The sequence below is a fragment of the Malus domestica genome, chromosome 11 (genome assembly GCF_042453785.1).
Source record: "Malus domestica chromosome 11, GDT2T_hap1".
Classification (NCBI taxonomy): Eukaryota; Viridiplantae; Streptophyta; class Magnoliopsida; order Rosales; family Rosaceae; genus Malus; species Malus domestica.
The window spans coordinates 31,138,285-31,149,940 of NC_091671.1; the positions used below are offsets into that span (position 1 = coordinate 31,138,285).

Sequence of the window (11,656 nt, forward strand, 5' to 3'; positions counted from 1 at the left end):
CTTGTAAGTTAAAGTTGTAATATATATCTTGCCTCTTATGTGAGAAGAATACATTGAAGCATTCAACAACCAAATTAGCATTTTTTTGCTTCGCTAGTTGGTTAAAACTGAATTGAAATCAAGAACAAAACATAAATTTCTTGCAAGTAAACAATTTCGAGTATCAATCTTTACACCATTGTTGTTTTTAATTTGTGGCTTCATTTTGAAATCTAAGGGCATAGATTGTTAACTACATCTATGAACAGATCAAAACCCTTTTATTTCATCTGTAGTTTAATGGAGGATATGGGCCAATTTCTTGCAACTCACTGGCGCCGAGACAGTAACTTCACCAGCGATAAGACTGTTAATGTATGCAAAATCATAAACCAGCTCGTCCAAATGAAATTGTACGTTCACATTTCTCATTTCTACAACTGTGTTTATGCATATATCAGATTTTGTTACGATCTTTGAATTTGAACTTCTATGTTCCATTTCCAGCTACACATGAAACAGTTTTAACTTCTTAATCGTGTTTTACATAATTGCTATTTGCAGATCTGGTGAGGCTCTTCTTATAGTAAGCAAATCTTGAGCTCTGAGGTCGTACGTATCTGGGCTTCCACCATCGTCGAGTTCCCTCGAGATAATGACACGGAGATTTTGCATGACACGGCCATTTTTAATCAGATAGTCGAGCATAGTCATCTCATTTGGTGTCCCCTTGAAACCCGTTACTCGAACCCTCCTTAGCGTTTCGGTTACGCATTGGTCAACGGCACCATCTCTCGTCCACACCGTCGCAGGATTCCGCTGTTCATATTGAGGAAGTCTATATTTCTGAAAGAAAAAAACCACAAAAACAGGAAGACGATAATACATGATTATTGTCATCAAAGCTAATTTAAAGACACTAATTACGATCGAGTACTCACATCATAAAAAATTCTTCCTGGGCGTATGACGATATCAAGAATCTCCAAACGAGGACAGCTACACAAGAAAAAATTGATGCCCAAAATCTCAAAGCTGTGCATTGCAGTTTTCAGTGTCAAGCTTGTCACGCTCAAAGGATTTTCCACACCAATTGGGTCCTTTCCCATGGAAATAACCTGCAAAAAAAAACAGCATCAAAAGAAGAACAAGTAGATAAACAACTGAAGAAAAAGACTAGATACATCGATGATTAATCATATACCGCTAATAGGGTTGCTTCGAAATTTAAAGAACTTGTTTTTCGTTTGATGATATGACATTGACATGTAAAACCCTAATATGAAACATTCGAAGTCATATGTTTGATTACTCCCTTCCCAAATATCGCTCGTATATCCAAAAGGACAATGAAAAGGGAAAAAATATGGGAAATCGATAAGTACCTGAAGCGTGTAAGTGCAAACTGTCAATGTGCTGATGGAGCAAAGTTTGTGAAGGAGATCGTAGACAGAATCACCTAATTCCGGCCCACAATTCTCGTCAAGCCCAAAGTCGATATCTAGCACTTGCACTCTTCCAGTGTTCCTTACCTTGAACAGGGGGGCACAGAAACCAGCATACTTGAAATACATCAAATTTGGTACCATAATACGAAACTCGTCCAAAAGACGATACCAGCAGCGATCAACCACGAGGCTTCGTAGCTTCAAATTGTCTCCGCAAACGTCGAGTCTGTCCAAGTCCCAACAATTCTTAAGGCTCAGACTTTCAAGCACCACACAGTTGACCAACAGCTTGTGCAGATTAGTGTCCGGGAACTCAATCCAAGCCAAAGAAATTTCCTTTAGCAGATGGAAATTCTTGAGTCGTGGGATATTGAAGTTGCAAGAAATCAGAGTCAAGGATTCAAGAACTGGATTCAAACAATAGAAATGCTCAGGCAAAACATACGTCCATGCGGCTGCCCACTCATCAATCTCGAACCTGTCTTCATTCCATGCGGCGTCGGAAAAATCGATCACCAGGTGTTTGACGCTACGCTGGACTGAAAAATCGACGCCTTCATCTGCAATCACTCGGGAATCTTGAGACAAACTTGATACCAGATGAAACTTGTTCACATTGATTTGTTCATTGTTTGCACGTGCAATATAGCGCCGCACAGAATTGAGGAAATCTTGTCTCTGGATCTCTCTCTGTGCTGGTTCTGCTGCAACAACATGGAGACGCTCGTTGAACTCGACGTTGAGTACGGCACTATGCCAAAGGTTACGCCAACCCTTGGACAGAAGACAGGTTCTTGCGGCTTCTTTAAAGGGCAAGAGGGAGATGATGAGCACAAGGGTATCCGGGGATATATTTGAGATGGTACCCATGTTAATTATTGTACTAACTAACTTTCTTCAAAGAAGAAGAAGAACAAAGAACGAAGAGCGAAGAATGAAGATGATGAAGAAGAAGGAAGAACGAAGAAGAAGAAGAACGGAGTAGAAGAAAGTTTGTACCAAAACGATGAGACCAATGGCAGATTATAACTAACAAATTAATCTTGGGTTTTCGGTAATTCAGTTAATAAAGAGTGATCGGAGAAGAGGAACGGATGAGAGAGAGAGAGAGAGAGAGAGAGAGAGAGGAGGGCTTGATCAGAGAACCCAAAACAGGGGAGGGTTTGTTTGGGACTAGCGTTAGGCGGGAAATGAAATCAGGTGGGCCCCTCTCTCTATTGTCTAAATTCCGAATCAGGCTGATTTACACGTGTCCAGTTTGAGTGGAACTGGATGCCACGCTGGACATAGATGGCTGTCAGGATTGCGCCACGTGTCTAACGATTTTGTTGTTTTTTATTGGAATGTTCTTGGGTTTGTTAGCAGCGAAAATGCCGTTATTGTATGACAGTTGGGATTACATATTCTACTGTATCCACCAGGTCTAACGAATTCTATCAATCTATACAATCAGTTTTTGTTCTCTCTCTCTTCTATCTTGTCAGCTTCTCTCTTCATGTTAATATGATATCATAACAAGGTTATTCCATATATGAAGTTCATCCGCTAACAGCTTCTAAATTATCCTGTTAAAAAAGTTTCAATCTGAATGAACGTGTTGAGAATACATCTCATATTGATAGAAAAATGACATTGCATAGGCTTGTAAGGTGTCAAGCTACTTCCTATATACCAATTGATTGTTTGTGTTCTCTTATGGTAAACTTTTCTTCATATATAGCGATAGTAAGAGGAGAATCAAACCTAGAGTCTCATGTGTTTAATAGTAAATGTTCTTAAGCACTCCAATCTAAATGCCTCTTCTGCAAAACTTGACACTTAACAACATGAACAACCTCTCAGACTTAACTTGAACTTTCCGATACATTGGATGTTGGCCTAACTCAACTATTTTAATTATTATTTAATTATAATTCCCTTATTAGTTAGGATTTCCTTGTTGTGAGGAATTTTCTTGCATCCCTAATCAACTATATAATTTGTGTATATATTGCCTCCCAGAGAGAAGAATAAGACAAAATAATTAAACCCCAAAATGCAATTTTATCTTTGGAAATGAGACCTTAATAATTTTCTTCCTAGTAGCATTTTTTGTTAATATATAAGAACATTTGTTGGGTTTCTGAACCTTCAACAATTGCAGATATGAGCTTATTAGCTAAATTGAGTTTAACTAAACTGGCTACAGCAACGTAATCGCTTTGTACATTCAAGTTCGAATCCACATTCCCATAGTTGAAGTTATTTAATGTTTATTGCTCATATAGCAATTCCAACCTAGCTAATTTTTATTTATTTTTACTTGATTGCAGAAGAAATCTTCACTAAATACTTTTCTTGGTAGAAAATGTTATAGCTTCTACAATCCAAGTGACCCTCCATACTAAAGAGCAAGCAACTCCATCCTCAAAACAAACATTTATCAACATCTTAAATAACAGTGGATTAAATTAAGATCTTAAGGTCCTTTCCCACAGCTGCTATTTCCCTCAGATTCACTGCCTCTGCTTCAATAGCTCCAAACTAACCTTGTGCAGCAGCCTGTACAGCAGATAGTTTCCGAAACAGTTTTCTCAGTGTCCCTTTTCTGCAGTGTTCGACCTTCATGTCGATAAATATTGCATCGGACCATAACAAGCTTGATCAATCAGCCCCAAAGCTCGCAATCACTATAAGTATTATCAATCTTTTCGAAAGCCTCTGCAAGCACATTCACATGTTTATGGAAAGAACTCGAGACCAGTATCCAAAGCACATTGTCCTCCTCCCCTCCCTGGTAATCGTCAACTATCTTCACCTTCACTATGAAACCATCAAGTTTATCATAACAATTGCCACCTCGACAATGTTCTTCCGATTATGTTTATCACCTTCCTTTTCCGCTTGACCACCAATTACATTTATAAAAGAATAACGACCATACATTGTTGCCGGAAGAAATCTTTTCTCATAGCAGCTTCTCTTTACATTTGGAGTATCCATTATCTGATTATGATAAAATTTATAATTTGGAAACAAACTTACGGACGGTTGCATTCTGTATTGCATATCAAGTACGTGTTTTGGGTGACCCAAAGAGCTTAGCCTCTCAACAAGCTTCTTGAAAAGCCAGCTCCATCAGATACCTACAGAAGGTAAGAAAATAGATATTGAATACATAAAAATAACAGGTACGGAACAAAAATAGATGTATATAGAAATAAACAAATGAGTAACATTAACATACATTACTTTTAACTATAGCAGGTAACTGGTATTCAACACCCACAAGAATAGCATGCTTGACACCCTGAAGTTGCAACGGTATGGTGAGCTCACACTCTTTCACCTGTGCAGCTTCTTCGATAAACAAAATGTTGGGAGGCACCATTGGCACTTTCAGAACAGAAAGGCACTCGCTTCTCCTCATGCAAAGTTGAAGTGATTTGTAATCCATTGTCTCAGCAACTTCCGGGATGTACAAATCTTCAGCAACTTGCTGACAGGAGGAAAGGTTTTCCAGTTCTTCAGATATAACATTACCATCACGCAACAATGATTCAAAAGAATCAAGTGAGGAAATAAGCGCTGACATGTTTTGGAAATTTTGTAGCAAAATGTGACTTGTCGATAGATGGGTACAGAAGACAAAGATACAATCCCTCAGTGGTGATGCAGTAGAAACAAATATTTCAATGAAAATTTAAAGAAATGATTTGCACTTCCCCTTGCTAACTTCATCGTCACTTGTGCTCTCTTTCTCTTCGATTTCAGTAGTAGTATTTTCCTGTTCTTTCTCTCTGGTGGACTCATTTTTTGAGGAAATGTGGTAGTGGTACAGAGAAACACAACCTTCAAGAAAACCTATATATCATCGAAGCAAAGCAATGCCTCCAACCAGTCTCTTCTGGTCCTAAGCATTTGGCAAGCCTTTCAACATGGTAATCTAAACATATTTCTTCAATTTCTGGACTAACTTTCCAACGCTCTTCATTCCCAAATAGAAGAATTTCTCCCAACGGACAAAACAAAGCATTGGATTTTGCACCATTCACTATCTTCATAAAGATGGAAGCCACTTCCATAATTGCAACCTCTGTTGGGGCACAAGTCAGAGTCCTGCATCTCATTCTTAACAGTGTAAAAAGCAAAGTAGCGATTGTTTTTGTTTTTCCCGTACCAGCTGGACCCTGAATAAGTTCCACAGAAGAGTTGGCAATATACAGACTACGAATACAAGCCCGAACTGATCTAGTTTGAGACTCATTCAGCTCAGAACACAAACTTTCAATCAACTTTTCGTTAGGGCTGTCCTCATTCCTTGCAGAACAAAGATCATAGTTTTTCTTATCCTGTTATCAAGCATAATATTTTATGTTGGATGTCTCAACAATAATTATGTCTCGGAATATAACACTGATATTAACACATTTAAATTATTCTGTTATGCATCATATTGTTGGGGCAAAGAATAAATAGAAGAATGTGATAGGTAAACAAAAAATTACAGCATTTATGTTAAGAAACTTGTTGAATAAGTGGCCAAGTGGCCAAGTGGAGAACAAAACAAAAAAAGCTTTTGGCTATTAAACAAATCAAAAGAAAAAAAAAGGACAACATGATTATGTTTCTTCCTTGTTTTGGGGAAAAGAAAAGTGCACTTTGTCTAAAGTTTTTTCTTTGGTCCATGTGAGAAGTCACGGAACTCCTAGGGTTTTTAACTAGCAGCAACAGCTGCCTTTTGGTGTGAAAAAAAAAAAGGCCGTCATATGGAAGAAGAAAGCAGGAGGGAGCAGTATAAAGAAGAAGTGAGGTACGCAGCTCCCATATAAGAAAGAAGGGTGATTTTCTTTCTTGGTTAGTTCTCACTCAATCAAAGTTGTATTTGTGTATTAGCTTTGAGCTTCGTATAGAGAAGAAATTATTCATTATATTTCTCTCTATTTGTTTCTTTGGTGTGTGAGAGCTATTGGTTGTATTGGGGTTTTGGGTTGTGAGCTTGCCAACACTTTGTAAACTTCCATTTGGTTTATAGTGGATTATTGGGTGAGCTCCTACTGCTCCGAGGACGTACTCCAGTTACACTGACTGTTGAGGAACCTCGTTAAAATCTTGGTGTCTTTAATATTTTGTTCTTGCATTTCATTTGATATATTTCCTGTGGGTTAGCTTGAGTTGGTTCCTAAAAGGTTTGGTGCTATCCTAGCACAACAATTGGTATCAGAGCACTGGTTGCTCTTGGGTACTGTCTAGTTGCCAAAGATGTCAGACGGGCAAGATGAAAATCCTTTTGGAAGCAGCTCCGGGTTTGCAAGAACTACGGTGCAAAATGCAAAGTTCGAAGTGGAAAAGTTTGATGGCACAAACAACTTCGGGATGTGGCAATGTGAGGTCAAAGATGTGTTGGCTCAACAAGATCTACTTGCTGCTTTGGGAGAGAAGCCGGAAGCTATGTCGAAGCCGGAATGGGAGAAATTAAATTTGTGGGCTTGCTCTTCAATTCGGTTGTGCCTTGCAAAAACTCAGAAGTATTTTGTGATGCGGGAGACATTAGCAAGTGTGTTGTGGCAAAAATTAGAAGACAAGTATATGACAATGAGTGCAGAGAACTGGCTACACTTGAAGAAAAAGCTCTACCGCTTCCAATACAAAGAAGGTACAAAAATGATTAGACATCTTGATGATTTTAATAAGTTGATTGCCGACTTGTTAAATTTAGATGAGGATATTAAGGATGAAGATAAGGCCTTAATATTGTTGAATTCATTGTCGGACTCTTATGAGCATTTTGTTACCACTATTATGCATGGTAAAGAAACTGTGAAATTTGAAGATGTGTCAAATGCCTTGATGAATTATGAAATGAGGCATTGAGATAAAAATCATGATAGTACCTCTGAAGCTTTATTTGTTAGAGGTAGATCATCGGAGAGAATATCATCTTCTAGTAGGAAAAAATCACAGTCTCGACCTAGAGGAAACTCTAAAGGTAGAAAACCTTTGGAAATGGATGAATGTGCCTTTTGTTGTAATAAGGGCCATTGGAAGAAAGATTGTCCTAGATTGAAGACCAAAGGCAAAGAAAGTTCTGAAGCTAATGTTGCTGAGGTTGAAATAGATTTTTCTGATTTTGCTTTAACCACTTCCTCATCATTTGATTGTGCTACTAAGTGGGTGTTGGATACGGGTTGTACTCATCATATGACTCCTCACAAGGATTGGTTTTCAAGCTTAAAAGAGTTTGATGGTGGCGTTGTGTTCATGGGAGATGACAATCCTTGCACAACAAAAGGGATTGGTACAGTTCGTTTGAAGTTGCATGATGGCATGGTTAAAGAGTTAATAGGTGTTCGGTATGTAACGAATTTGAAGAAAAATCTTATTTCTTTGGGTACTTTGGAATCCAAGGGTTTCAGGTTTCATTCAGATGGTCAGACATTGAAAGTTACTTATGGTGCACTTGTTGTGATGAAAGCTCCTAGATGTGGCCATTTGTATTTATTGCAGGGAAGCACTGTGACAGGTAAAGCATCTGTAGTCTCTGAAAATATGGGCACATCTGATTCAGATACTACTAGACTGCGGCATATGAGATTAGGCCATGCCGGTGAGAAAGCTCTACAAGGGCTTGTGAAAAAAGGTCTTCTAAAAGGTGCCACGACTTGTAGGCTTGATTTCTGCGAGCATTGTGTCTTGGGGAAGCAAACTAGAGTGAAGTTTGGTACTGCTGTACATCAGACAAAGGGCATTCTTGATTATGTGCATTCGGATGTTTGGGGTCCTACAAAGACTCCCTCTTTAAGTGGTAGACATTGGTTCGTGACCTTTGTTGATGATTATTCAAGAAGGTCTTGGGTCTACACTATGAAGCACAAGAGTAAGGTGTTAAGCATTTTCTTGGGTTGGAAGAAAATGGTTGAGAACCAGACTGGGAGAAAGATTAAGATTTTGAGATCGGATAATGGTGGTGAATACACATCCGATCCTTTCTTTAAAGTTTGCAAAGAGGAAGGAATTGTGAGACATTTCAGTGTTCGGGGAACTTCACAACAAAATGGAGTTACAGAAAGATTGAATCGAACCTTGCTTGAGAAGGTTAGATGTATGTTGTCTCAGTTGGGTTTAAGCAAGTCATTTTGGGCAGAGGCAGTTAATTATGCATGTCACATCATCAACCGGTTACCCTTAGCTGCTGTTCAGGGTAAGACACCAATGGAGGTATGGACTGGAAAACCTTCTTCTGATTATGACTATATCCGTATTTTTGGTTCACCTGCTTATTTTCATGTGACTGAAAATAAACTTGATCCTAGAGCCAAAAATGCTATCTTTCTTGGTTTTAGTAGTGGTGTCAAATGTTACAAGTTGTGGTGCCCAGAGATGAAAAAACTTGTAATCAGCAGAGATGTGACATTTGATGAAGAAAGTATGTACAAAATCTCTGAGAAGAATGTGAAAGATGTCCAACAGGTGGAGCTTGAGAAAGTTGCCTCTGGTACTTCAAATCCTATTTCCGCTGATGTCGAAGCCACTACAAGTGAAGAAGTTGGAGACCATGAGGATGTTGAAGAAGTTGAACTTGAAGATTCTATTCAAGTTGAAGAGCAAGTTTCACCTCAAGAGTCTATTGCCAAGAACAGAGGAAATAGACAAATTACCAAGCCAGCTCGGTATAGTGACTATGTTTCTTTTGCTCTTCCTATTATCACTGATAAGATTCCATCCAATTTCGAGGAAGCCATTGAGAGTGAGGAGAATGAGAGGTGGTGCAATGCCATGGGTGATGAGATGAATTCTCTCTTGAAGAACAAGATTTGGGAGTTAGCTAAATTGCCTAAGGGCAAGAAAGCTATCGGTTGCAAATGGGTGTATGCCAAGAAGGAAGATGCTGATGAGAAAAGCAATGTGAGATTCAAAGCAAGATTAGTTGCTAAAGGGTATGCACAAAAGGAGGGCATTGACTACAATGAAATATTTTCTCTGATTGTGAAGCACTCCTCAATTCGCATTATGTTAGCTCTTGTTGCACAGTATGATCTTGAGCTTGTGCAACTTGATGTGAAGACGACTTTCCTACATGGTGATTTGAATAAAGAGATTTATATGTGTCAACTGGATGCGTATATAGTGAAAGGGAAGGAGAACTTGTTTTGCAAATTGAAGAAATCACTATATGGCTTGAAGCAATCTCTAAGGCAATGGTATTTAAGGTTTGATAAATTTATGAGAGGCCAAAATTATTCTAGAAGTCAATATGATCATTGTGTGTACTTCAAGAAGTTGCAAGATGGGTCTTTCATTTATTTGTTGATATATGTTGATGATATGTTGATTGCCTCAAAGAATGTCGAAGAGATTGAGAAATTGAAGAAGCAAATGAAGAATGAGTTTGAGATGAAGGATCTTGGTGAAGCGAAGAAGATCCTTGGCATGGAGATCACTAGAGATAGAGAGAAGGTTTTGGTCAGTTTGAATCAAAGACAATGCCTTGAGAAGTTGATTCGGAAGTTTGGAGTTCATGATTCAACCAAACCGGTTAGTACCCCTTTGGCTCCTCATTTTAAATTGAGTTCTCTACAGTGTCCTAAAACTGATAAAGAGAAGTTGCAAATGAAAAATATACCATATGCAAATTTGGTTGGTAGTTTGATGTATGCAATGGTATGCTCTAGACCGGATATTGCTCATGCAGTTGGCATGGTGAGTCGATATATGCATAATCCAGGTAAAGAGCATTGGCAAGTAGCTAAGTGGATATTGAGATATCTCCATGGTACTCGAGATGTTAGTTTATGCTTTGAGATGGATGACTCTGGTATTGGTCATTTTGCAGTTGGTTATGTTGATTCAGATTATGCAGGTGATCTGGATGGAAGGACGTCTACTACAGGCTATGTGTTTACTATGGCTAAAGGACCAGTTTGTTGGAGGTCCATTTTGCAGTCGTCTGTTGCCTTGTCTACTACAGAGGCTGAATATATGGCAGTTGCTGAAGCTATAAAGGAGGCCATTTGGATATATAGGCTGAATAGAGATTTGGGGGTTGATCAAAAGCAGGTGGAGGTACATTGTGATAGTCAGAGTGCCATTTATTTGGCTAAGTATCAGGTTCATCATGCGAGGACCAAGCACATAGATGTGCGTTATCACTTTGTTCGTGAAGTTGTTGGTGAAGGAGAAATCATTCTCCAGAAGATTTCAACTAAAGACAACCCCGCTGATATGTTGACTAAGGTTGTTGGTGTAGCCAAGTTTGTTCATTGTTTGAACTTGGCTCACATTTTGCCTATATAAAGAAGGCGTTGAGCAGTAGGAGTTTTGGAGCATTTGGCTCGGTATGAGTTGTTCTCTTGCTAGTGTTTGGGAGTGATGTTGTGTGTTAATTGTGTTGGTTGGCTTATCATAGCGTTTTTCGGAACTTGGCCAAGGTGGAGATTGTTGAATAAGTGGCCAAGTGGCCAAGTGGCCAAGTGGAGAACAAAACAAAAAAAGCTTTTGACTATTAAACAAATCAAAAGAAAAAAAAAAAGGACAACATGATTATGTTTCTTCCTTGTTTTGGGTAAAAGAAAAAGTGCACTTTGTCTAAAGTTTTTTCTTTGGTCCATGTGAGAAGTCACAGGACTCCTAGGGTTTTTAACTAGCAGCAACAGCTGCCTTTTGGTGTGAAAAAAAAAAGGCAGTCATATGGAAGAAGAAAAAAAGGAGGGAGCAATATAAAGAAGAAGTGAGGTATGCAGCTCCCATATAAGAAAGAAGGGTGATTTTCTTTCTTGATTAGTTCTCACTCAATCAAAGTTGTATTTGTGTATTAGCTTTGAGCTTCGTATAGAGAAGAAATTATTCATTATATTTCTCTCTATTTGTTTCTTTGGTGTGTGAGAGCTATTGGTTGTATTGGGGTTTTGGGTTGTGAGCTTGCCAACACTTTGTAAACTTCCATTTGATTGATAGTGGATTATTGGATGAGCTCCTACTGCTCCGAGGACGTACTCCAGTTACACTGACTGTTGAGGAACCTCGTTAAAATCTTGGTGTCTTTAATATTTTGTTCTTGCATTTCATTTGATATATTTCCTGTGGGTTAGTTTGAGTTGGTTCCTAAAAGGTTTGGTGCTATCCTAGCACAACAAAACTTACCATAGAACCAGTGCATAGAACTTCATTGATGATCTTCAGATTTCTGCACATGTGCAACGATTTCCAGATTCTTCTGTTATGTGTCTATCGGCCAAGAAAGCCCGAACTGC

General features: G+C 38.6%; 1 protein-coding gene across 1 annotated transcript; it reads right to left on the reverse strand.

The window, feature by feature from the left end:
* Positions 1-425: 425 nt before the first annotated feature.
* On the reverse strand, positions 426-2,298 carry LOC103448576 (putative F-box/LRR-repeat protein At1g56400). Its single transcript, XM_070807376.1, has 2 exons — positions 1,365-2,298; positions 426-1,097 (listed from the first exon to the last, which is right to left on the reverse strand). Exons 1-2 carry the CDS (start codon positions 2,295-2,297, stop codon positions 903-905), a joined length of 1,128 nt encoding a protein of 375 aa, XP_070663477.1. The 5' UTR covers position 2,298; the 3' UTR covers positions 426-902.
* Between the last annotated feature and the right edge of the window lie 9,358 nt (positions 2,299-11,656).

Coding starts and splice junctions, on each gene's coding strand:
- LOC103448576 (XM_070807376.1), bottom strand. CDS start 2,297: ATGGGTACCATCTCAAATATATCCCCGGATACCCTTGTGCTCATCATC. Junction 1,098..1,364: donor TTTGCACTTACACGCTTCAG/GTACTTATCGAT, acceptor TTTTTTTTGCAG/GTTATTTCCATGGGAAAGGA.